We start from the raw sequence: 25,991 nt of genomic DNA, 5'->3' as shown, positions 1-25,991 counted from the left end.
ATGCCCCTCCCCTGGCCCTCCCCTGCACCACTCCAGTGAGGCTGGGTTTTGTTGTTTTTCTCCATTGTTATCAGCATGCCCCTTTCAATAATCACAACTTTACATTTTCTCAGTCATCCTCTACTCTAACATGGACCTTTCATCTGGAAGGGTTGAATGCAAGAAGGACAAGAGCATTTTTATTTTTTAAAAAATGTGTCCAACTTAAGCAGAATGACACGTCATGCTCAGAAACTGGGACAAAATCCTGAATTTTCAAAAATTTTAAAAATAGGTTTGCATCACCCCCCATCTCTTCCATCCTCTTCATTTATCCAGTGAGCAGCCTAGAAAAGATCAGTCCCTTTTCAGGGACAGGTGCATTGAACAAGTTGCCTTTCTGAGGTGTGCGTAGCAGGAGAAGGGCAAGGGAAGTGGAGTCAGGCTCTCGGTCCGTTGTTAACAAACCGTAGCCAATCTGGAAAGTCAAACACCAGACGTCTTGTCTCATCAGCAGTGCTGCATCCCCCAGAGGGGGTCGAGCCTGCTCATCGGGGTGGACGGAGGGGTCACACTCCCTTGAGTGCCCTTTCCCAGCTTGCAGCTCTGGCAGGAATTACAAGTTAGAAATGCAGTCAGGCTCCACATCAGAAGTCGAGAGCCCACCAGCAGCTCCGTGTTGGATGGTCCCATCAGAGAACGAGCCCTTTCCTGTGTGCGTTTGTCTGTGACCCGGATGGTCCAGCCAGCATCTGTGATGTTTTCTCAGGTTAGGGCCCCACGGAGGGGTGTTCTGTATCTACAGTGGTTCCGGGTTGAATTTTTTTTTTTTTTTTTTTTTTTTGCGGTACGCGGGCCTCTCACTGTTGTGGCCTCTCCCGTTGTGGAGCACAGGCTTCGGACGCGCAGGCTCAGCAGCCATGGCTCACGGGCCCAGCCGCTCTGCGGCATGTGGGATCTTCCTGGACCGGGGCACGAACCCGTGTCCCCTGCATCGGCAGGCGGACTCTCAACCACTGCACCACCAGGGAAGCCCCCGGGTTGATTTTTAAAACTTCAAAAGTGTGTTTCTGTCTGGAGATTGCCTTTTTTTTTACAACTCCCTTTTCCCAGAGGCTACATTATGCAAAAATCACCAGATCTGGAGACTTGTTCTGGTTCCACTACTCAGAATTTAAATTCCAGCCAAACCACTGGTGGTAAATAGCAAGGAGGTTGTGTCCCACTTCCACTTGGAGGAGAAAGTGAAAACTAAAGGCATCACCTGGGCTGCAGTCTTTCTCTCACTTAAGCCAGCATGGCCAAAAGCAGCCAGAGGATCGAGCAAGCCAGCACTTGGAGTTCCATGGGTCATCTTCAGATTCCATAGATATTTCACCTTTCGCAACAGACAGCAGCTCGGCTGTGGTTTCCTCTGGTGGGGGGCTCCATAGCCACCAGGCATCAGTGGGTCATCATCCTCCACCCCTTTCTCCTTCCTTTTACCAAACAATGCTTTTACTATACATCAGGGAATCAGGGTCTTTCTCACGATTCCTGCTTCTGACACCAATTGTGTCAGGGGTCCCCAAGACCACCCCGGGTTCAGTGATTCGCTAGGAGGACTCAGAGGACTCAGCGTGTGGTGGCACCCGTAGCTGAGATGTCCCAGCGGAAGGCTGCACAGCACAATCAGCATGGGGAATTGGCGCACGGGCGAGTCCAGAGGACACCAGGTGCAGCTTTCCAAGAGTCCCCTCCCAGTGGAGTCACACAGGATGTGCCTGAGTCCCCCAGCAACGAGCTGCGACAACACGCCTGAAATGTTGCCAACCAGGGAGGCTTGTTAGAGACTCAGCGCCCAGCGCTGGTCACGTAGGCACCCCCTGCCAGGCACATACCACATTCCAGACTCAGGACAAGAAAGCAAGATCAGTCATGTTGTTTGTACAGGCAGCTTAGGCACAGTGAGCTACTCATCAGTTTATGGTGAGAACCCTCCTGAAATCCAAGTTTCCAGATGCTTACAGGGGTCAACCTTGTGAACAGGCCCTTCCAAGGACAGCAGTCAGGTCTGCTACGTTAACTCTCTCCTGTACAAGGAAATTGACATTTAGAGAGGTTAAGTCACCTACCCAAGGTGATCCAGCTATTAGGTGATGGTGCTTGGTCCATCTGGCTCCCAAGCCCAGATTTTGAACTCCTGAAATGAACTGGACCCTTGAGCATTGAGTATGGGGGTCTTTTAAGATACGGTCTATTCTGTGTACACTAGAAAAAGTGTGGTGGTATTTTGAGAATGTGGATTGCCTGCGTCACATTTTAACAGAAATGTGGTGTTCTTCCCAACCCTCTGTTTCCCCCTACTTTTTCCGTCTATGCTCCCTGTGTCTCTGGGTTTTAAACTGTAACTCTCTAGTATCCCATGCCTGTCCTCGTGTAGCTCCTGCTGGCCCCCTTAAATCTTCCTACAAGTCTTCTCCCACTCGAAATGCCGAGAAGAAGAAGACGGCATCTACATCTGGCGTAGGAGATGCTGGGAAAGGAGCCCCTGCAGGAGCGGAGGCCTCTCCGGTAGGTTTATACCCGCTCACCCCTCGGGACTGGTTTATCTGACAGTGTGATTACTCCCCACACTTGACCTGGGGTCTATTTCCATCTATCTCCAGGGACTGCTCAAGGGGCAGACTTGGTTTAAAATGGCACCCAACCTTTGAAAATCAGTTAACTTTTTGCACCCTCCTAAATCTTAGTGCCTTGGAACAGATTCCTAAAGCCCTTGTCCTCTTTATAGCCTGTCCTCCAGAGGATGGGCGTCAGAAGGAATGTTCCGAGTGCCCTTTCTCTGCTTAAGGATGTCTGATTCTGGGCCAGTCTTGCCTCTACAGGCAACTAGAGCTGAAGTTCTAGGTCAACCTTCATCCACAACAGTGGCCTTTAAACATTTTTGTCATCATGGTAACACTATCAGTAAGGCAGACGTTGAGCAGGTACCCCCGATTGTGTGTATTTGTTTAGAAATTATACATGCCATACTACTTTTGTTAGTTACACTTGCTATGTAACAAATTACCCCAAACCTTAGCAGCTTAAAGCCAATGTTTATTACCTCACTGGTTCTTTGGGTCAGAAATTGAGGATGGCTTAGCTGGGTGCTTCTGGTTCAGGGTCTCTCATGAGGGTGTGGTCAGGACGGCAGCCAGGGCTGCAGTCGTCAGAAAGCTTGGCTGGGGCTCTTCCAGGACAGCTCACTCACATGGCTGTTGGCAGGAGGCCCCAGTTCCTTACTGCATGGACCTCTCCAGAGAGCTGCTTGAGTGTCCAGATAACGTGGCAGCTGGCTTCCCCTAGAGCAAGAGATCAGAGAGAGAGACAGAGACCAAACCCACGCTTGAGGAGAAGGGAACTGAGCTCCACCTGTTAAAGCAAGGAGCATCAAATGACATGTGGACTCATTTTAAACACCACATTACCACTGGGCATTTATTTTATAACGCCATATTTATTTTTTTAATCCAGTGTGATCCCAAGGTTCTCACAGGAGAAGTGAATATTTCAGACCCTAGGGTTTTACTGCTGGGTGGATTCCTGTGGAAGGGGGCTAATGTATGTGGGCATGGGGGCTGCGTGAGGATTTGCTGTGGAAAATCACAATAGGGAGAGAAGGGGACCACTGTTGCAGACTGCCTGCCGTGGGCCAGTCACAGAGGCCCACGTGAGGCAGGCCGTGGGGAAGACATAGAGGGATGGAGGGGTTGCAGTCCCCGTTAAACTGGGTACACTGTCAGGGTCCCCAGCTCACTGTCTTGCACCCACCTATAGCTTTTTTTTTTAAATAGTGATTGTATATCTTTGTACTCGTTCCAGCTTCTGTATGTCCAGGACCACAGTCTGGTTCCATTGTTAGCTTTTTGTAAGATAACAAGGAGAAGGCGGTCTTTATGTTTGAAGGCTGAGGTTGTTTTTTTTTTTTTTAACTGAATGACCTAAATATGATGACCCCCTGGTGCTTCTCTGCAAAGATTCCCATTGTGGGAAGTAGTATAGCTCCGTATGGTTCCTTCTGAAAGAAAGCTGTGCGTTGCTTCTATCTGGGGTATTTTTAGAAATTGTAGAAGTAGTGGCAGTCATGGGCCATGGCCGTCCTATTCTGTGTCCCCTGCAGACGGAGAAGATGAAGAGGGGGCCGAGAACAACTTCCGTTCCCAGCGTGGGCCTCATGTCCCCTCTGAGAAGATGCGATTTTCCAGCAGGCGTTTCTAAGAGGTCGTCTTCTCCTGTGACACCCAAGTAAGCAACTTTCCCCTTCGCCATAGTCGGATGGTTAAAGCGGTTTGGGGGGCTCTGTGCCGTGTGCCTCCAGCTCCCCCACGAGGCTTGGCTGGCCCGCCGAGGTGCGCTGTGTATCTTCTAGATAAATGATGTGCTCTTGAGGGCTTTGCTGCCTGGTGAACTGAACTGTGATTTACCAAGGTGAACCCATTCGGCGTGTTTTCTTCAGGTCCGTTAGTCCCATTCCCCTTCTTTCTCCTGCAGCTGCATCTGGAGTGAACGGATTGCAGTGCGCTTGGGCTCTGGGGCCCCTGTGCTCCGCACTCGCTCTCAGGCCCTCTCTCGTTTTGTCTCTTTAACAGAAAGGCAATAATAACTTCTCAGTCACCACCAGCTGTATGTTTTTCTGATGAAGCCAATGAAAAACTGTGTAACTGGAAAACGAATTTACACTGTGTGACCACTGACTTAAGTCTTTAAAACATTTTACTGCTAGTAACTGACAAGAATGACTCAGTAAATAACTCATTCCAGCAGTAGAATGGAAACATGTTCAGTAGTACTGAGAGAGAAAGAGAAATATGATTTTAATTTGGAAAAAAGGAAACTCTTTATATAGAGAGAATCATATAAAACTTGTTTGGTGCATCAGTCTGGTTCAGAGAACATAGGATAATACACAGGTTTAATGAACACTTGGGAATTTTCTTTTCTTTAACCTTCTTTTTTCTTTTTTTTAAGTTTTTAATTTAATTTTCTTTTTTTATACAGCAGGTTCTTGTTAGTCATCAATTTTATACACATCAGTGTATACATGTCAATCCCAATCTCCCAATTCATCTCCCCGCCCCCCCCTTCCCCCTTGGTGTCCATACATTAGTTCTCTACATCTGTGGCTCTATTTTTGCCTTGCACAGCGGTTCATCCGTACCATTTTTCTAGGTTCCACATATATGCGTTAATATACGATATTTGTTTTTCTCTTTCTGACTTACTTCACTCTGTATGACAGTCTCTAGATCCATCCACGTCTCAACAAATGACCCAATTTCGTTCCCTTTTTATGGCTGAGTAATATTCCATTGTATATATGTACCACATCTTCTTTATCCATTCATCTGTCCATGGGCATTTAGGTTGCTTCCATGACCTGGCTATTGTAAATAGTGCTGCAATGAACATTGGGGTGCATGTGTCTTTTTGAATTATGGTTTTCTCTGGGTATATGCCCAGTAGTGGGATTGCTGGATCATATGGTAATTCTATTTTTAGTTTTTTAAGGAACCTCCATACTGTTCTCCATAGTGGCTGTATCAGTGTACATTCCCACCAACACTGCAAGAGGGTTCCCTTTTCTCCACACCCTCTCCAGCATTTGCTGTTTGTAGACTTTCTGGTGATGCCCATTCTGACTGGTGTGAGGTGATACCTCATTGTAGTTTTGATTTGCATTTCTCTGATAATTAGTGATGTTGAGCAACTTTTCATGTGCTTCTTGGCCATCTGTATGTCTTCTTTGGAGAAACGTCTATTTAGATCTTCTGTCCATTTTTGGATTGGGTTGTTTGTTTTTTTAATATTGAGCTGCATGAGCTGTTTATATATTTTGGAGATTAATCCTTTGTCCGTTGATTCATTTGCAAATATTTTCTCTCATTCTGAGGGTTGTCTTTTCATCTTGTTTATGGTTTCCTTTGCTGTGCAAAAGCTTGGAAGTTTCATTAGGTCCCATTTGTTTATTTTTGTTTTTATTCCCATTACTCTAGGAGGTGGATCAAAAAAGATCTTGCTGTGATTTATGTCAAAGAGTGTTCTTCCTATGTTTTCCTCTAAGAGTTTTATAGTGTCCAGTCTTACATTTAGGTCTTTAATCCATTTTCAGTTTATTTTCGTGTATGGTGTTAGGGAGTGTTCTGATTTCATTCTTTTACATGTAGTTGTCCAGTTTTCCCAGCACCACTTATTGAAGAGACTGTCTTTTCTCCATTGTATATCCTTGCCTCCTTTGTCATAGGTTAGTTGACCATAGGTGCGTGGGTTTATCTCTGGGCTTTCTATCTTGTTCCATTGATCTCTGTTTCTGTTTTTGTGCCAGTAACATATTGTCTTGATTACTGTAGCTTTGTAGTATAGTCTGAAGTCAGGGAGTCTGTTTCCTCCAGCTCTGTTTTTTTTCCCTCAAGACTGTATTGGCTATTCGGAGTCTTTTGTGTCTCCATACAAATTTTAAGATATTTTGTTCTAGTTCCGTAAAAAATGCCATTGGTAATTTGATAGGGATTGCATTGAATCTGTAGATTGCTTTGGGTAGTATAGTCATTTTCACAATACTGATTCTTTCAATCCAAGAACACGGTATATCTCTCCATCTGTTGGTTATCGTCTTTAATTTCTTTCATCAGTGTCTTATAGTTTTCTGCATACAGGTCTTTTGTCTCCCTAGGTAGGTTTATTCCTAGGTATTTTATTCTTTTTGTTGCAATGGTAAATGGGAGTGTTTCCTTAATTTCACTTGCAGATTTTTCATCATTAGTGTATAGGAATGCAAGAGATTTCTGTGCATTAATTTCATATCCTGCAACTTTACCAGATTCATTGATTAGCTCTAGTAGTTTTCTGGTGGCATCTTTAGGATTCTCTATGTATTGTATCATGTCATCTGCAAACAGTGACAGTTTTACTTCTTCTTTTCCAATTTGTATTCCTTTTATTTCTTTTTCTTCTCTGATTGCCGTGGCTAAGGCTTCCAAAACTGTGTTGAATAATAGTGGTGAGAGTGGACATCCTTGTCTTGTTCCTGATCTTAGAGGAAATGCTTTCAGTTTTTCACCATTGAGAATGATGTTTGCTGTGGGTTTGTCGTATATGGCCTTTATTATGTTGAGGTTAGTTCCCTCTATGCCCACTCTCTGGAGAGTTTTTATCATAAATGGGTGTTGAATTTTGTCAAACGCTTTTTCTGCATCTGTTGAGACGATCATATGGTTTTTCTCCTTCAGTTTTTTAATATGGTGTATCCCATTGATTTGCATATATTGAAGAATCCTTGCATCCCTGGGATAAATCCCACTTGATCATGGTGTATGATCCTTTTAATGTGTTGTTGGATTCTGTTTGCTAGTATTTTGTTGAGGATTTTTGCATCTATATTCATCAGTGATATTGGTCTGTAATTTTCCTTTTTTGTCATATCTTTGTCTGGTTTTGGTATCAGGGTGATGGTGGCCTCATAGAATGAGTTTGGGTGTGTTCCTTCCTCTGCAATTTTTTGGAAGAGTTTGAGAAGGGTAGGTGTTAGCTCTTCTCTAAATGTTTGATAGAATTCACCTGTGAAGCCATCTGGTCCTGGACTTTTGTTTGTTGGAAGATTTTTAATCACAGTTTCCATTTCATTACTGTGATTGGTCTGTTCATATTTTCTGTTAGTTCCTGGTTCAGTCTTGGAAGGTTATACCTTTCTAAGAATTTCTCCATTTCTTCCAGGTTGTCCATTTTATTGGCATAGAGTTGCTTATAGTAGTCTCTTAGGATGCTTTGTATTTCTGTGGTGTCTGCTGTAACTTCTCCGTTTTCGTTTCTAATTTTATTGATTTGAGTCCTCTCCCTCTTTTTCTTGATGAGTCTGGCTAATGGTTTATCAATTTTGTTTATCTTTTCAGAGAACCAGGTTTTAGTTTTATTGATCTTTGCTATTGTTTTCTTTGTTTCTATTTCATTTATTTCTGCTCTGATCTTTATGATTTCTTTCCTTCTGCTCACTTTGGGTTTTGTTTGTTCTTCTTTCTCTAGTTCCTTTAGGTGTAAGGTTAGATTGTTTATTTGAGATTTTTCTTGTTTCTTGAGGTAGGCTTGTATAGCTATAAACTTCCCTCTTAGAACTGCTTTTGCTGCATCCCATAGGTTTTGGATCGTCGTGTTTTCATTGTCATTTGTCTCTAGGTAGTTTTTGATTTCCTCTTTGATTTCTTCAGTGAGCTCTTGGTTATTTAGTAACGTATTGTTTAGCCTCCATGTGTTTTGTGTTTTTTACGTTTTTTTTCCCTGTAATTGATTTCTAATCTCATAGCATTGTGGTCAGAAAAGATGCTTGATATGATTTCAATTTTCCTAAATTTACTGAGGCTTGACTTGTGACCCAAGATGTGATCTATCCTGGAGAATGTTCCGTGCGCACTTGAGACGAAAATTTAATCTGCTGTTTTTGGATGGAATGTCCTATAAATATCAATTAAATCTATCTGGTCTACTGTGTCATATAAAGTTTGTGTTTACTTATTAATTTTCTGTCTGGATGATCTGTCCATTGGTGTAAGTGAGGTGTTAAAATTTCCCCACTGTTACTGTGTTACTGTCAATTTCCTTTTTTATAGGTGTTAGCAGTTGCCTTATGTATTGAGGTGCTCCTATGTTGGGTGCATATATGTTTATAATTGTTATATCTTCTTGGATTGATCCCTTGATCATTATGTAGTGTCCTTCCTTGTCTCTTGTAACATTCTCTATTTTAAAGTCTATTTTATCTGATATGAGTATTGCTACTCCAGCTTTCTTTTGATTTCCATTTGCATGGAATATCTTTTTCCACTCCCTCACTTTCAGTCTGTATGAGTCCCTAGGTCTGAAGTGGGTCTCTTGTAGACAGCATATATATGGGTGTTGTTTTTGTATCCATTCCGCGAGCCTGTGTCTTTTGGTTGGAGCATTTAATCCATTCACGTTTAAGGTAATTATCGATATGTATGTTCCTGTGACCATTTTCTTAATTGTTTCGGGGTTTTTTTGTTTGTTTGTTTGTTTTTTTGTGGTATGCGGGCCTCTCACCGCTGTGGTCTCTCCCGTTGCGGGGCACAGGCTCCGGACGTGCAGGCCCAGCGGCCGTGGCTCACGGGCCCAGCCGTTCCGCGGCATGTGGGATCCTCCCGGACCGGGGCACGAACCCGTGTCCCCTGCATCGGCAGGCGGACTCTCAACCACTGCGCCACCAGGGAAGCCCATTGGGTTTGTTTTTGTAGGTCCTTTTCTTCTTTTGTGTTTCCCACTTAGAGAAGTTCCTTTAGCATTTGTTGTAGAGCTGGTTTGGTGGTGCTGAATTCTCTTAGCTTTTGCTTGTCTCTAAAGCTTTTGATTTCTCAGTTGAATCTGAATGAGATCCTTGCCGGGTAGAGTAATCTTGGTTGTAGGTTCTTCCCTTTCGTCACTTTAAATATATCACGCCACTCCCTTCTAGCCTGTAGAGTTTTTGCTGAGAAATCAGCTGTTAACCTTATGGGAGTTCCCTTGTATTTGTTGTTTTTCCCTTGTTGCTTTCAGTAATTTTTCTTCATCTTTAATTTTTGTCAGTTTGATTACTATTTGTCTCGGTGTGTTTCTCCTTGGGTTTATCCTGCCTGGGACTCTCTGCACTTCCTGGACTTGGGTGGCTATTTCCTTTCACATGTTAGGGAAGTTTTCGACTATAATCTCTTCATATATTTTCTCGGGTCCTTTCTCTCTCTCTTCTTCTGGGACCCCTATAATGTGAATGTTGTTGCATTTAATGTTGTCCCAGAGGTCTCTGAGGCTGTCTTCATTTCTTTTCATTCTTTTTTCTTTATTCTGTTCCGCAGCAGTGAATTCCACCATTCTGTCTTCCAGGTCGCTTATCCGTTCTTCTGCCTCAGTTATTCTGCTATTGATTCCTTCTAGTGTAGTTTTCATTTCAGTTATTGTATTGTTCATCTCTGTTTGTTTGTTCTTTAATTCTTCTAGGTCTTTGTTAAACATTTCTTGCATCTTCTCGATCTTTGCCTCCATTCTTTTTCCGAGGTCCTGGATCATCTTCACTATCATTATTCTGAATTCTTTTTCTGGAAGGTTGCCTATCTCCACTTCATGTAGTTGTTTTTCTGGGGTTTTAACTTGTTCCTTCATCTGATACATAGCCCTCTGCCTTTTCATCTTGTCTGTCTTTCTGTGAATGTGGTTTTTGTTCCACAGGCTGCAGGGTTGTAGTTCTTCTTGCTTCTGCTGTCTGCCCTCTAACACTTGGGAATTTTTAAAAAATGTTTCAAGATGATAGCAGCTCTTATTTCTGATTTGTTGCTTCCTAACAGAGATTTTTTCACTAATATTGTTTTGCTCAGAGATTGCTATGGTTTTTATAAACCAGTACTACTGGTTATCGATGTATGTACTTTCCATAAAGAAAATCTTTCTGTAGCACATTACTGAATTAATAGCGTCTTGGGTTTTTTTTTTTTTTTTCTTAAGTCCATTGCATTCTTTCTGTGCCTGTATTGCCTGTCTTTGGTTATGGTATTGCTTTCTTGCAAACTCCACATCCATTAGGTGAGCTGTGAGGTCTCTGTTTGTCTTATTTCTGAGCCTTCCATTTGCATGTCAGTACTCTGCTGTCAGTTTGGGACGTTGACATTAACAGAGAGAAAAGCCTATTCGTACTGGGGTTTTTCCAGATTCTACCCTCTCTTTTCTGGGTCTTGACTCATGGTCCTTTGCATCATCATTGTAAATTTCACTGAGGCGAACCAAGAGGATAGTTGCCCTCTATAGAGATGAGAATTCAGTTTTTGGTAGCAAGCTTGCAGTGGGTTCTGTGCTATTTCTTTGAAGTTGAAAATCTTGAAGGTTGTGATTCAGGAACTATTTTATATTTTAAAGGACATATCATCCGAGTTTTAAAAAGCTCTCTCTGACCAAAGATACTCAAACACAATCCCAGACTTTTAAAAATGCAGTTCAATTTAAAGAAATATTTAAAATTTCTACTCTATCTAGAACAGTAATAGGCACCTTGTAGAAGCTTTATAAGTATTCATAGAATGAATGAATGCAAGTCACTGTGCCAGATGCTCCAGAGAATCCCCAAACGAATGAAAATAGTCTCCACTTGGACGGGCCCCAGGAGAGCTGGGAGGGAGATGTGGACCCAGATGAGGACAGTTCCAGGCCTGCTCCAAAGAGAGAGCTGCCCACCTTGAACTGTTCATCCCTCAGGACCCAGCTCAGCTGTCCTCCTGTCCAGAACTAGCCAAAGCTGAATTCGCCCCCTTCCCTGTGCTAACAGAACATAGCTGGGTCAGTCATTCGTTCATCGAACACCCATAGAGCACCTACTCTGTATCCAGTGCTCTTCTCAGCCTTCATGGAGCTTGCCTGACAGTGAACAACAAATATAATATCAGGTGGTGATAAGTGCTGTGAAGAAAAATGAGTCCGGGTCAGATGGCGGAGGATGGTGGAGGGGCGGAGCTAGATCGGGTGGTCAGAAAAGGCTTCTCTGAGGAGGTGACATTTGAGCAGAGCGCCCTGCATGAGGTGAGGGAGCAGGCCGAATTGATGTGTGCCTCATTGTACTTGATTATCTCCTGCTAGGCTGCCGCAAGGGCGGGGGGCTGACTCAGTTTATTGTTGCACAGTCTGCGCGCAACATGAGTCTGTGGGACGCTAGCCAGGGCGGAAAGGCGGGCCTGGAGGGCAGAGTGGTCTGGGCAGGTCTGAGCAATGCTGGGGCCAAACCTACCTGAGGACTCAGGCCCTTTGCCTCCTCGTTCCTTCTGGGACATTCATCAGTCTGTTCTCCCACTGATCAGTTTCTTAAACATTCTCTTTTCTGTGCTGTATATTTCACTTGGGGAATTTTTTAATGATGAGGGATGCTGGTTTCTGTACCATGCTGCACAGTGTTCCTGCCACTTTCAACAAAGAGAAATTAATGGACTGGCTTTTATTTTTAGAGCCTCGTACATGTTGTCTCTAACACAGGCAGGAAAAGTAGCACACACTAACACAGCTAGACTGCCTGTGTACTGTCAAACTCCAGAATCCTTCTCTCTTTATGAGGTGCCCTGGGAATAGAAGTTGCTCGGGCACCTCTAAATCAGAATTACCAGGTTGAGAGGTCTAAGGAATAACAAACGTTTCTTGATTTTTAAAATGTTCAGAAAGAAATTTAGTTTCTCCCTGGGGTGAAAATTAGCGGCTGAAGCACACTGGGTATGGGCCAGGTCTGAGAAATGTGCAAAGTCAAGTAGACGGTAAGTATATTCTGAAAATCCAACCAAACTATACAGCAGTGAAAAAGAGTGGATTGCAGCTGCCCGCAACCAGTGGGTGGATCTCAGGAACGTAGTGCCGAGAAGGAAGTTGTAGAAGAATGTCAGCAGTTTGATTCCATGTATACTGAGTCCCTAGATGTTGCAAAACCAGTGTGTTTTTAAGAATATAAATGTGGTAAGATGATTTTAAGGAAATGGCAAACATAAAATGCAGAGTGATGATGGCCTCTGAGTGGGAAGTTGGGGATGGGCTCAGGGAGGGGCACATGGGAGACCCTGGCATAGTGTGTCTTTCCCTTGAGCTAGTTGGTGCATGTGTGAGCATTTGTTTTATCATTCTTCATACCTTTCATATTTTATAAATATTCTTTTGTATACTCAATATTAAAGAATGATGAAAAAGAAACACTTGGTTTTTAAAATGGTGTCACACAAAATAAGCCCCAAGCAAAGTGGCATTTTCAACTTTCCCTCTGTGCAGACCAAGCGTGTGATCTTTAAAGCACACTGGAAGTGACGTGGCTTTGAATGGCCTGGGGCGGGGGGGCTAGCCACTTTGAACTCCCATCCAGAAACCCAGACGGGCCGTGTGATGAAAGGCTCTGACAGCGCATTGTTCCCGTCCCGGATCTCAGATCAATTAAGTCACTGTAGGCGGCTGTGCATATTAATGGCTTTGCTCTTTTAAGTGTTCAAGTTTATTTTCATTGTTGGTTGGCATTGTCCGGTACTTGTATGGGTTTTAAAAAACTAGCTTCAGCAAGACTCTCAAAGACGTGGATGGAGCATATCTTTCTTCTTGTAACCTAGAGAAAGGAAATCAAGTGTGGCCAAGCGCATTTACCCAGCCTGCCTCTGCCTCTGTGTGTAGGTGCTGCCTGGACCCCTAGTTCTGCAGTGTGAAATGTTCTCTCATGGTTTCAGGTTCTTAGAAATGTATTCTAAGTTAGTTTGGTCATTATGATGGGGAATGTGTCCGTTATCCCTTGCTGCTGTAATAGACTCTCTAAAATTTACTAGCATAAAACAACGATTTGCTATTAATTCTCACAGCTCTGTGACTTGGGCTTACCGGAAGGGTCTCTTTTAGGGTCTTCTGTGTGGTGGTTCTGTGGGTTGACATGGGCTCACTGGGAAGTTCTCACCTCTGGGGTCTTGCGTGCAATTACGGTTCAGTGTCATCTGGTGCTACAGTTAAATTACAGCCTAGGGCTCGACTAAGCTTAAGGTCCAAGACGGCCCATTCAGGATGATGGCCCGTTAACCCCAGTTAAGGACTATGCCCCGAACTGGCACAGTGTTCCTTCTCTGTTGTATTTTCTTGGTCAAAGCAGTGGGACCACCTCAGATTCAATGGGATGGAAAAATAAACTCAAGAAGATCATGTGGGATGGGAGGAGATATTATTGTGGCCATCTTTGGAAAATATAATCTGCCAAAGATAATAACTTTCAGAGATAGCTTACCTGAGATCAATTTTGTGTCAGGAATCTAGGCTAATTTCATTTTATCATGCGTTAGAAACAAAACAGATAGTCCACATGAGGGAAAAAATTAAGGCAAAGTTGTATGGATGGCCCCAAATAAGCACCTCCCTCTCAGAATCACAGGCTCCTGGAGCCAGCCTATTTCTCTGGTAGTTGAGGACATTTAATCAATCCTTGCCGAGCACCATTCTCATAGCCTTCTCTGGTAGATGGGTGGCATGGTATTCCCTGCCCACAGATGAGCATCTCCAGTGGATCAGGGCTCCCTGCAGTGACAATTTCACTATTGTTTGTGTTACCACCATCCTTCTCAAATAGGCTTTTACATTCTTACCTGAAAATTTTCTTGAAAAGGATCATTGAAAATATTAAGTTATACCCCCTCCTCACAGCCATACTTATCTGCTCACCCAGTCCTTGTCCTGTATTTGTCCGTCTTAGTAGAGGATAATTTGAGTTTAGACCAATTTTTAAAAACCTTTTAATTTTGACATCATTTCAGCCCTACAGAAGAATTGCAAGACTAGAACTTGACTCATCCTGTTAGCATTTAGCCACACTTGCTTCATCATTCCCATCCCCTACTCACTCTCACATAGTCCACACACACACACACACACACACACACACACACATTTTCCAAGAACTATTTGAGAATCATTTACAGACATCATGACCCTTTATACCTAAGAATGAAGACATTCTTTTGTATAACCCCAGTACAATTGTGAAAAATCAGAAAAGTTAACATTTGACATGATGTTGTTACTTAATTTACAGACTGTATGCAACTTCTGCCTGTTGTCCCAGTGAGATCCTCTGGAACAGTTTTTTTCCTGGTCCAGAATCCAACCCAGCGTCCCACATTGCAATTAGTTGTCTTGCCTCCTTAGTCTGTGTTAACTTGCAACAGTTCTTCAGCCTTTCTTTATGACCCTGACATTTTTAAAGAGCACAGACCGGTTTTTGTTTTTTGGTTTTTTTTTTTGAGGACCGTCCTTCAGTTTGAGTCAGTCAGCTGTTTCCTCATGATTAGACTCAGGTTATACATTTGGGGCAGGAATCCCGTGGAAGGGATGTTGGTTCCTTCTCAGCGCATCTTATCAGGAGGCCATGATGTCAAGTTGTTTCATTACTGGTGATGGTAACTTTGATCACTGGGTTAAGGTGGTATCCACAGGTCTCTGTGGTATAAAATTGCTCTTTTTCTCTCTGGAAAGTAAATAGTAAAATGGGACCATTGACAAATAGACTTCTCAGAATGTTGGCCAAGCTGTGCTGACAAGGCCATGACCCCTCCCATCCTGTGGGTGGGCTGTGTTCACTGTGCCTGGAGTCAAGTGGCTTTGGAAAAAATAGAACTAGATTCCAAGATGTGGAGTGAAAAAAGTCCTTTGGGGATCTGCTTTGCAGTAAACTCACGTTCAGAAGCATGACAACCCTCTCCCGAGAGTTCTTGCTGCTCTACTTACAGAGGTGTTTGTTCATATTTCCCACCAGTCATGGAACCTCAAAAGGTTATATAATCCTGCCTTGTGCATCAGGAAGGCCTATCTCTACCACCCCAACAAAGTTAGTGAATTCCCTTTGTTAGATGTTTAATCATTGGAAGTATTGAACTTTTAAAACTTGGAGTGGAAAACCTATAAAAAAGCAAGATGAAAAATCAAGTGACTTGGCTCTCTCATCTGTTTACACCTCTTGGGAAAGGTCATTTAAGCACTTAGGATTTTGGTTTTCTTATCTAAAATATGGTTAATAGTAATTTCCCACCTACCTCACTGGGTTATTGTGGTGACCAAATAGACCCTTATTAAATAGATGAAACGGTACTTAAAAACAAAACTCTATGAAAGCACAGTGAGTTCCCTGATTAATTTGTGTTTAATTTCTTTCATCAGCCAAGATATCTATTTCTAGGAAATTGGGGAAACAGTAGCTTTGCCAGACTTCGTTTGGCTTGCAGTAAGTGGTGCGAGCAGGAGACCAGAGAGCCTCGGGGTCTGCCAGAGAGACCAGCATTGCCCAGTTCAAGCTTCCCACGCTCAGCAGCTCTTGCGGGCAAGGTGCTGCATCCACGTAGGGAAGTAGTAAGGCAGCCTGAGCAGGAAACTCTATGGATCTGGAAATAAAATAGGGAACTTCTAAGATTGTATTCTGTATTTTGGTCATTTGCTGTTAAAAAAATCAGTGATTTACCTACACTTCTCTAGTTTGAAGGTCATGTTTGTATTGTGCGTACGAGGAGTGTGTGTGTGTGCGTTCTCATTTATTTTGTTTATTGGGCAAGGGCTGGGGTAGGGGAATGTAGATAGACTCCTTAGTATGTTGAGTTTTATCCCAAATAATTCACCCTTACTTATCAGGTAGCAGTTATTTTTAGATGTGTGCTCATGGATAATTGGCCCAGTATTATTTAGAACAGTCTGTGGTGTGAACAGAACCTACGCGTGACTGTTCTCTTAAAGCAAGTTGAAGCAAGGCTGAGCAGGGCTGAGTAGGTCTGAGGCTGTCAGAACCTCTCACACCCAGGGCAGACCAGCTTTTTCCCCCCGGGATTGTAGCCCTGCCCTGCATGTCCCTCTTACAGGCTCCAGGCACACTGACTGAGGGTGTGACTGGCATCGGGTTCATTCCCTTCCGTGAGCGAGCCATTTAGACCAGACCCTGGGGTCATGTTGGGATCCAGATGCTGGCATTCTGCTACTAAGGAAAGACCATAGAATGAAGTGGGCCTGCAGCCAGTTCAGGCCTCTTACCCACTCCCCATAGTCCAGCCTCGGGGACCCTCCTGGTGGGAGTGGGGTCTGCAGAAGAGCTCCTCGCATGTCTGCCCATGCGCAGCAGAGGCGCCTGTACCAGGACCCCGGGGGGAACCCACCTCTCAGGCACCACTGAGGGAAGCTCAGATGTGCGCTCGCTACAGGCAGGCGCCCGAGAGAACTCAAATGTCTCACCAAGCAGAGAAGTCCTGCCTCAGCCCGTGGGGAGGAGGTTGAGGGCAAGGAGGAAGAGCAGACGGCTTTCTGCCAGTCCTTTCAATAGCAGAAGCTCCTATTTAATGAGTCAAGATAGGAATGCTTACGGGAGGAGAAGGTGTTTCTGTCCGCGTCATCTACCGTAAAATAGCCGCCTTGCCTATTGCCTCTCTCTCCAAATCCCACATCCAGGAATAATTGTTTGCCACTGCCCCTCCCTGCACAGTGGTTGGACCGGAGCTGCACAGAGCATGCACTTGACATTCCAGGGAGTAAGTGACGTGTTTTGATCACCTGAGTGCATTAGACCAGGTCCTTTAAGACACTCTCCTGGTGGTTATAGCAGCAGTATGGCCCTAGACGACAGCGTGGAAGGAGAGTGTTGCCAAGCAGAAGATCCCCTGCTGTACGGTGGTACAGGCTGTTTGAACCTAAATGCAGGTTTTTGCAGCTGATTGGAAAACGATGCTTAGTGGAGTGCTGTCATCATGAGGTAGCGAGGCTTGTGGTTCCCCCGTTTTATTTCTTCCTCCTGCTTTTGGTTCGTTCTTGTCTGTGAGGATGATGCGGATTTTTATTTTATATGTTTCACTAACACCGATATCTAACAGCTGTTGTGTGCTTACTCTGTGCCAGGTCTAAAATGAACATCTAGGGATCGTGGTGACCCCAAGCTATGGCTTAGCCACCACTGCGACACCGGGAGTAGGGCAAAGTTGGAAGAAGTGGAGTCAGGGAGTCGTGGGCGCAGACTGCAGTTCCGTGGCTTACTTAACCTCTCTAAGCCCGCTTCCTCCTCCAAAAAGTGACCCTAATAATAGTACCTGCGTCATACCAGTTTTTGACAACTAAAAGAGACATACACGTATACACACATACATACACAAATACACTTAGCAGCACAGGGGCTGGTGTGCAGACAGCCCTCAGGAAGCGTGGACACAGTTTTGGAGGGTGCTAGAGGGAGTGTGAGCTCCACATCACTGGGGGAGGGATCCAGGTGCGACCCTGGCTGTCTGAACACAGAAGGCACTGATGATTCCCTCTCAAGCCAGGGCTCTCAGGAGACTCATAGGTGGGCCTCGGGGGGCGTGGGGATTAGGACACTGGCCCTCAACCAGAGCAGCACCACTTTTACCTGCTTTATACAGATAGAAGGGGCGTGGGGGGCGCTGTATGTATGTCTCACCTCAGTGGTTCTCACCTGGGGGTGATCTTGCCCCTGCGGGAACATTTGACAATGTCTGCAGATTTGTGTGTGTGTGTGTGTGGTATGCGGGCCTCTCACTGTTGTGGCCTCTCCCATTGCGGAGCACAGGCTCCGGACGCGCAGGCTCAGCGGCCATGGCTCACGGGCCCAGCCACTCCACGGCATGTGGGATCTTCCCGGACCAGGGCATGAACCCGTGTCCCCTGCATCGGCAGGCGGACTCTCAACCACTGTGCCACCAGGGAAGCCCTGCAGACATTTTTGACTGTCACAACCTGGGGTGGGTCGGGGGGAGTGGAGATTGCTACTGGCATCTAGCGGGTTGAGGCCAGGGATGCTGCTAAACAGTGCACAGAATAGCTCCACAACAAGGAATGATTCAGCCCCAAATGTCATGGCAGGATTGAGAAACCCTGGTACATATGCATACGTATATGGAGGAAGCAAGAGGATTCGGTGCCTGGCTTTTATTTGGTTAGGGTGTAGGAACAAAAGTAGAAAACCAAGGTTATATAGAAACGCCTGCTTGTCAAGAGGTCCCTCGGGAATGGTGGGGCCTGAGTTGGCTGAGCCTCAGGGCAGAGGGAGAACGGTCTGCAAAGAGGGAGCACCGTCCACGTGGATGAGGTGTCACGGGGGTTCTGTGTGGTTCCAGGCCTAACAGAACGGTGGCACAAGGGAAGTCGGTGTGGCGAGTATGAAGTGATTCTTTCTGGGGTCACAGTGGTCCAGCTACGGAGCAGACTGCCAGAGAGGGGTGGACAGTCCACCATGGAAATGGGATCTGGACTGATTCCATATCAGTAAAGTGGTTGATGCTGAAATAACTGAATTTTTAAAATTCAGATCACGTTCAAGTCATATTCATTGGGTCATTGTGTGGCCCTCAGCCTGGCATTAACTGAGGAAACGTGTTCTCCTTCGCACCCGGAGCTGGGCTTTTACCATGAGAGCACCATTGGAAAACTGGCCTGCATCTTTTCCAGTCCACATACCACTTGAGGATTATTTTCCAGCTCAAGACCAAGTTCAGTGTTGATCTGATTATATTTTTTCCTTACCACCAAGATCTGATTAGGAAACTCTTTAGGTCTCTAGTGAGAAATTGGCCTTTAATATTATGTTGAGTTGCCATCTTTATTGCTGTTTTTATAGATCAAAAATGGTTGAACATTAGCACTTTCATATGGTTCAGCCTGCTACAGGGTTGAGAGTGACAATGTGTAATGTACGAACAGATTACTTTATGTTCTTCTAAAAGTACTCTGCACAAATGTCGCACCCCTGTGCGAACTTTGGGTGCACTCGGCAACTGAAGCTAGGCTGTTATCTACGTCACCAGCAGCCAGTGGTCACCAGGAGCCAGGCCTAGGCCAGCACACCTGTAATGGACCTTCTTCCAACAGATGTAAGACAGAGTCCTGCATTTTAACAAAGTGGTGTTTCCCTGGGTAGACACGGGCTTGCCCTCACCTTTTGCATCTTCCCAGTAGCAGGAGAGAGTCTTTGAAACCTTAAGAGCCTCCAAAAAGACACCCCATCCCCACCTCTTGGCTGACTTTGTTTCTCAGAACTTGAAAAGGAACCAGATGTCAATTATACCTCCGTAGAGGTGAGTTAAAAAAAAAAAAAAAGGAACTAGGAACATTGAAGACATTGTGCAGAGGGAAATAAGCCGGACACAAAGGGGCAAATACTGTACGATTCCACTTCTGTGAGGTGTGCGGAATTGTCAAATTCCTGGAGACAGAAAGTGGAAGGGTGGTTGCCAGGGGCTGGGGAGAGGCGGGAATATGGAGTTAGTGTTTAAAGAGTACAGAGTTCTGGAGATGGACGGTGGGGATGGTTGTACCACAGTGTGAATGTACTTAATGCCACTGAACTGTACACTTCAAAGTGGTTAAGATGGTAAAGTTCATGTTGTTTGTATTTTGCCATAATAGAAAAAAATGGGAGCAGGGTCGTTCATTGCCTTATGCTGAAGCCAGATCCAACCCTGGTGCTCCTCTAAAAAGAGGAGGTAGGAAGATGCCTAAGGGTTTATTCTTATGTTGTGGTCAAACTTAAGTGAAATTCAGACATGACGTCACTGGCTGGGCTTCCTAAAATATTGTCCCTTCCCCCAGGGACATGTTCTAGATACCATATGTTCCTGTTAGGGTGATAATACTTCAGAGACTTCTTATTTATTTATTTATTTATTTATTTATTTATTTTTGGCTGCGTTGGGTCTTCGTTTCTGCACGCAGGCTTTTGCTAGTTGCGGCGAGCAGGCGCTACTCTTCGTTGTGGTGCGCGGGCTTCTCGTTGCGGTGGCTTCTCTTGTTGCAGAGCACGGGCTCTAGATGCGTGGGCTTCAGTAGTTGTGGTGCGTGGGCTTAGTTGCTCCACGGCCTGTGGGATCTTCCCGGACCAGGGCTTGAACCCATGTCCCATGCATTGGCAGGCAGATTCTTAACCACTGCACCACCAGGGAAGTCCTACTTCAGGGACTTCTGAGTGTGTGCTCCGCGTTACATTTGTTCCCCTTGAAGGATGAAATTGTTCAACTTTTTGGAACCAGGTGTCTCCAGAACAGAGGGTTCTGTGGTCAGGCCCGGTAATCATCTTCTGGCGTGGTTTTGGTTTTCCAGGGCAACTTCAAAAGCATATCCACAGTCTCCAAAGAACGTGAAGCCACCATACCCAGGGTCTCCGGTGAAGTACCGCTTCCCCACCTTTCCTGGCCAGGAAACACCCAAGAAGAAAGCAGAGAAAGAAAAGAGCAACAAGGAAAGGGAGGGCGCCCTGGCTCAGCAGGCAGCCGGCCCACCTGGGGAGGAGGCCCCAGAGAAGCACGTGGCAGACAGGCATGCCACCGAGAAGCATGAGGCCGCGGCAGGGAAAGCCGAGGGCAGTGGAGGTAGGCCCTCCTCGCCCAGCCGGTTCTCCCTCTGACTCCATCCACGTGGGAGTCTCGGGTTTGGGGGAGAGACGGGGATTTTTCCCAGAGACAACTCCATGCCCTCGTGCCACTTTCTCAGGCTTGCATGTTGCCCCGAGTCCTTCCCCTCACTCTCCTGAGGGTCTCCTGGCAGAGGAGACTAAGGGGCTGACGCTGCTCCTAGCTGTGGAAGCCCACGGGGGTGCTCAGCTGCATCCAGGCAGCATCTGCCTTTCCCACAGAGAGGGTCTTCCTTTAGTCCTTGAAGCTTCCGTGACAGCTGCGGTGAGTTCACCCAGATAGGCGCAGTGGTGGTGGCTGCCTTGGGACTTGCTGGTGACCCTGTGTCTCCCCATCCCCTCTCCACTGCCCTCCATGGTGGAATGCATCCAGGGTCACAGCCAGCCTGTTGCAGCCTCTCTGCTTGGTGGCTGATTGTGCTGGTCCTAGCAGCATTTCCCATCACCCACTGGGTTGGATTTTTCAATTCCAAGTGGTAGCTGCCATGTGAGTGCAGTCACTGTTTCATTTCCCTTGATCTTTTCCTCCAATGCAGCCTCGTGGAAGCCCACAGCGGGCACCACTGATGCAGGAGAGGCCGCAAAGATGCTGGCCGAAAAGAGACGACAGGCCCGGCTGCAGAAGGAACAGGAGCAGCAGGAACGTCTGGAGAAGGAAGAACAAGACAGGTGTGGGGGTGCTCAGGCCCTTTGAGACCGCGCGGGAACTCCCAGCTCCTGGATGTCAGTGTTACCAACAGCCCCTGTCCTCAGCATACACTCTAGGACCAGCCAGTCCTCGTAGAGCTATCAAAGGAGTTTGAGTTTTGTTTATAGAGTGAGGTTCTCCCTGAAAAGACAGGAGGTTCCGGATGTAGATATCTTGATTCTGCTTCCTGAATTGTGTTTTTTTCCCCAAAATTATTCTAACTCTCACCCCCAGGTAAGAGAAAGGAGGGTTGAGCAGAGGCTCCTAGCTGGGGCCGAAGCCGACCTCATAGTCCATGAGACACGAGGTAGGGGGACTCCCATCCTGGAGCACGAAAGAAGATGTCATGACAGTGGTCCCTAAACTTTGGAGGGTGTCAGAGCCAGTCATGGGTTGTGGTGAAAATACACAGGCCCAGGCCATGTCCCGCTTCAGTAGCTCACCAGACTTTGAGAACCACTGCGTTGACCCCTGGGGCACTTGGTCAAAATAAAGACAGTTCTGCCTATTCTGGTCTTAGTATTCAGAGAGAAATGCATGTTGAAGGGCAAGGTAGATTTTATCATTAAACTGATAAAGGAAGCTCTTAGGATAATCACAGAGTACAGTCCAGTGCTGTTGAGAGGATTTAATGGGACAGGGAGCCAGCCATGTTGCCGTGCTTCACTCAACCATGGCGCTGAGTTTAATCAGTAATAGAATATTCTTCATCCTTAAGTGACCTTGGCAAGTCTTTTGTGGTCTGTCATTACACTTCTGCTGATTAATTTTTTTTGAAGGGGGAGGGGGGAGGTCTGGCTGGTTCCTTCTTTGAACTCTGGACTTCTCTGATGATTTTCCCACCTCCGACCTTTTGGTCAACAGCAGCAGGTCTTTTTACTGAGTGGTGTGCTTGGGCTGGGTTGGGTGGGCCGCAGGATGTGTGAAGGGAGGTCCCAGGAGAGGAAGATGAGTCGCAGGACCTCAGTGATAGGGCTTGGGATGCGCAGGCCCTGAGCAGGTGAGTCGCGTGCCTGTAGCTTGTGCTAAGGAAGGTGCAGCTCTCTGCCCTCCAGCCAGCACCCTCTCCCGTTTCCTTCACAGCGCAGCTCCTCGAAGAATTGACTGTACTGCCTGTCTCTATTTCCTCTACTCACACTCAGTCTGCAGACCTCACACTCACCATTCCTCCTAATTGCCAGACTCCTAATCCATTTCTTGGTTGACTTTGACCGTGTCGCGCTCGCCCTTGCTTCTCTGGCCTCTCCTTCTCAGTCTCCTCTGTCTCCCGCTCAGCCCCTCACGCATCACCTGGGCTCCCAGCCCTCAGTCTTTGGCCAGCTTCACCTGACAAGACCTTCCCGAGCAGTGCTGCGCCCTCCTGCCCTGCCCGCGCCCCCATCACGCTGCCAGCTTCCTCTGGCTTCAAAAGTTTGGGGCTCGCATTTCACACAGCATCCTCATGCTCAGCATTTGGGGTGCTAACCCAACTCTGCTCTCATCTCCCTTTCTACCCTCATCTGTTCTTTGCCTTGTTTTACCATCTATTTCTGAAGCCAATTTCATCTTGCTCTGTAAACCTTCAATACTTTCTGGTACAAGCAAGGCATTAAATCACACATGGGTACTGATGCCTCCTGAGCCTGTGCTGTCCAGTACCACTGCCTCTAGTCCCAGGCGGCCACCGAAATGGAAATACACTAAGATCAAGTCCAATTCAGTTCCCCAGCCATATGGCCACATTTCAAGTGCTCAGTAGCTACATGGCTAGTGGCTACCACATCGGACTGCACAAATCTCTAGAATGTTTCCCTCATCACAGAAAGGTCTGTTGGCTAGCACTGGTCTAGAACCTGCAGGCAGTATTACCAACTGCTTTATGCTTTCCTTTAAGTGTGTCCCACACGCATCTCAAATTGAGCATTTCCAAAGCAGACCTTACTGTCTTTCTCGCAGACTTCCTTTTCCTTTCACAAGCTCTGTCCTCCACGTCTCCAGGCAACCAGATCAGAAGTGTCCGAGCCAGCTCTCACCTTTCCCCTCTCCTTCCTCGTCAGTGTCCCGTCCCCTGTCAGGTCTGTCTCGGCCGCCTCTAGCATCTCTCTCGTCTCCCTTCCCCTCCAGCCCCTCCTCCCCTCCTGAGCTCTGGCCCCTGTGGTCTCTGACCTGGACTGTGTCTGTGGCATCCGCACTGAGCTCCCTGCTCTGGGTCTCCCGGAGCTCATCCGCTGTCCACACTGTGTCCCCAGTGCCTGTTCTCAAATAAGTGTCATTGTCCTGCTCCTGTCCTTTAACAAACCAGTGACTCCCCTGCCCACAGGAGGCCTGCCATGGCCTGAGCACCCCCGTCCCCTGCAGCTCCACACCTCCTCATCTGCTTTCACGCTGCCTCCCTTGGCCTCGAGCTCCTTGTCAGCAGACACATTTTCCATTCTCCGACTCGGGTCAAGCCCTGCTCCCTGTCAGCAAGCCTTTCCAGCCCTGCCCCTGGGAGAGAACAGACCTCTCCCCCTCTTCGGCCGCCCAGCCCGGCTGGTCAGCTGATCACAGAGCCTCCTCATTTGTTCACAGGCCTACTTCCCCCAACTAAGCCCCTTAAAAGGCCGGGGTACAGTCTTTGGATCACTGGTGTTGGCGCTCAGTAAACATACAGGAAAGGTAGAGAAGTAGGAAGAGGCCCAACTGAGAAGCCATTGCAGTCACGGGTTAAGAGAAGACAGCGCAGTGTGGTGGAGCTCGAGCTGGAGGAGTGAAGGCGGGTTCAACAGAAATGGGCCCATTCAAAGTCGACGCCAAGGTTTGATTCTAAGCATAGGAGAATGGTACACCCAATGGCAGATAAAGGAAGGACAGAAGGAATTGATTTTAGAGGGTAAAAACAAGCCATTTGATTGTAGATAAACTAAGTTTAAGGTGCCTGCAAGATATCCTGGTGATTAGAAATGGAATTGAAGCCTGGGGCCTAGGTAAAAATGAGAGCAATACACTTGACCCAAAATCAGTTTTCCTCTCTCTTACCAGAATATGAAGCTTTGCTAGCACCACGTGGGAGGTGAGAAAGTACAGTACCACACAACCAGGGCCAGGAACACAGCGGACACCTCTTGGGATAAGATCATCCTCACTCCTGTTTTGTGCTTAAGAGTCAGTAGTTAAAGCCACACAAATGTAGTTGCCAGATGAGAGAATATAGAGAAATTAAAGATACTTGAGCTAAACCGTGGAAAGCCAATCACTGTCACAAACTGGTGAGGAAAACGCCATCCGAGTCAGGGATGAGACTGCTCAGAGCAGAAGGGCTGACAAGGTGTCCAGACAGCTGGGCCCGGAGGAAGAGCAAACGCTGGTCCAGTCCCCGCTAGCAGTGACCCTGGGGCTCTCCTGGAAGCATGCAGAACAGGGCACAGTGCCTGGGCTCGTGGATGGCCCAAGATAGAAATCAGGATTCTTGGAGCAAGAAACCCTAGACCCTGGGTTTGCCCCGGGGAAGGCACTGGCAGAAACTAGAAGCAAAGAGATCTTACTGGGATTCCAAAATGAGTCACGTTAAGAAGTTAAGATAGCTGCTGTGGGCCCAAGTGGAAAGACAGTTGAGTTAGGCACCCTCCATCAGCAGGGTCACATAGCCAGGCTGCAGCTCGGTGTCTGTGCAAGAGTTGGCCCGGGCCCGGGCCCGGCCCTGCCAGCAGAGGTCCTGGCGCCGCTCAGCCCTGGCAGCTTGTCGGTTGAGCCTCTGGGTGGTGGACTGTCGGGGTAAGAGCTGGGCAGGCAGGGCCCGTCCGGCGCGGGGGGTGGCGGCCGAGTCAGGAAGGGAGAGCCAGGCCCTCACAGAAGGAAAGTCGAATGCCTCCTGCACCTGCGAGACGTGTCGAGGCTGAGGAAAGGCCATTGGTCTTGGGGTTTAGGACATGAATGGAGGTTTGGGGGGAAATCATGGAGAGGGGTAGAGACATAAGCAGCTTGACAGAGGTGAGAGGGCAGAGGCCCTGAACATCAGCAGAATGCAGGGGAGAGGGGACTGAGGAGAGTTGTTTGGGATGCCTGAGGCCTGAGTGTTTTGCAGGCCGTGGGAAGGTCCGTGTAGAAAGGCAAAGCGATGGAAGGAAGAGAGGGGGACGGTGGAAGGAACTCGGGTGCGGGGGGGTGTGGAATTAATAGTGTGGTTGGTGGCATTTATAATCCTTTGCATCTAAGCAGAAGAAAGGGGGCATTTTCTGAGCAGGAATGCTGTAGAGGAGTGAAGTTTAGGAAGCCCAGACCAGGTGGCCCCGGTCTTCTCTGTAAAGTGGTTGATGATGCCATCGACTAAGGAGGATGTGGAAGACGGTGGAAAAGTGGAGGTTTGGACTGTTTCCCTGGGGGTCTGGGAGATGAGGATGGATGGCTGGCGTGGCGGCTGAGGTCCAGGGAAAGATGACCAGT

The 25,991-nt window shown here is 46.8% G+C and overlaps 1 protein-coding gene across 1 annotated transcript in view; it reads left to right on the top strand.

Annotated features, from left to right (window-relative positions):
- MAP7D2 (MAP7 domain containing 2) overlaps window positions 1–25,991 on the top strand; it is a 109,931-nt gene that overhangs the window by 70,464 nt on the left and 13,476 nt on the right. The window contains exons 7-10 of the mRNA XM_082609985.1: window positions 2,402–2,532; window positions 4,124–4,248; window positions 20,593–20,861; window positions 21,439–21,571. Coding sequence (XP_082466111.1) covers window positions 2,402–2,532; window positions 4,124–4,248; window positions 20,593–20,861; window positions 21,439–21,571 — 658 coding nt within the window. The remainder of the gene's footprint in view (window positions 1–2,401; window positions 2,533–4,123; window positions 4,249–20,592; window positions 20,862–21,438; window positions 21,572–25,991) is intronic.

Source organism: Mesoplodon mirus (assembly GCF_964341445.2).
Source record: "Mesoplodon mirus genome assembly, chromosome: X".
Lineage (NCBI taxonomy): Eukaryota > Metazoa > Chordata > Mammalia > Artiodactyla > Ziphiidae > Mesoplodon > Mesoplodon mirus.
This window is presented reverse-complemented; position numbering and strand designations above follow the sequence as displayed.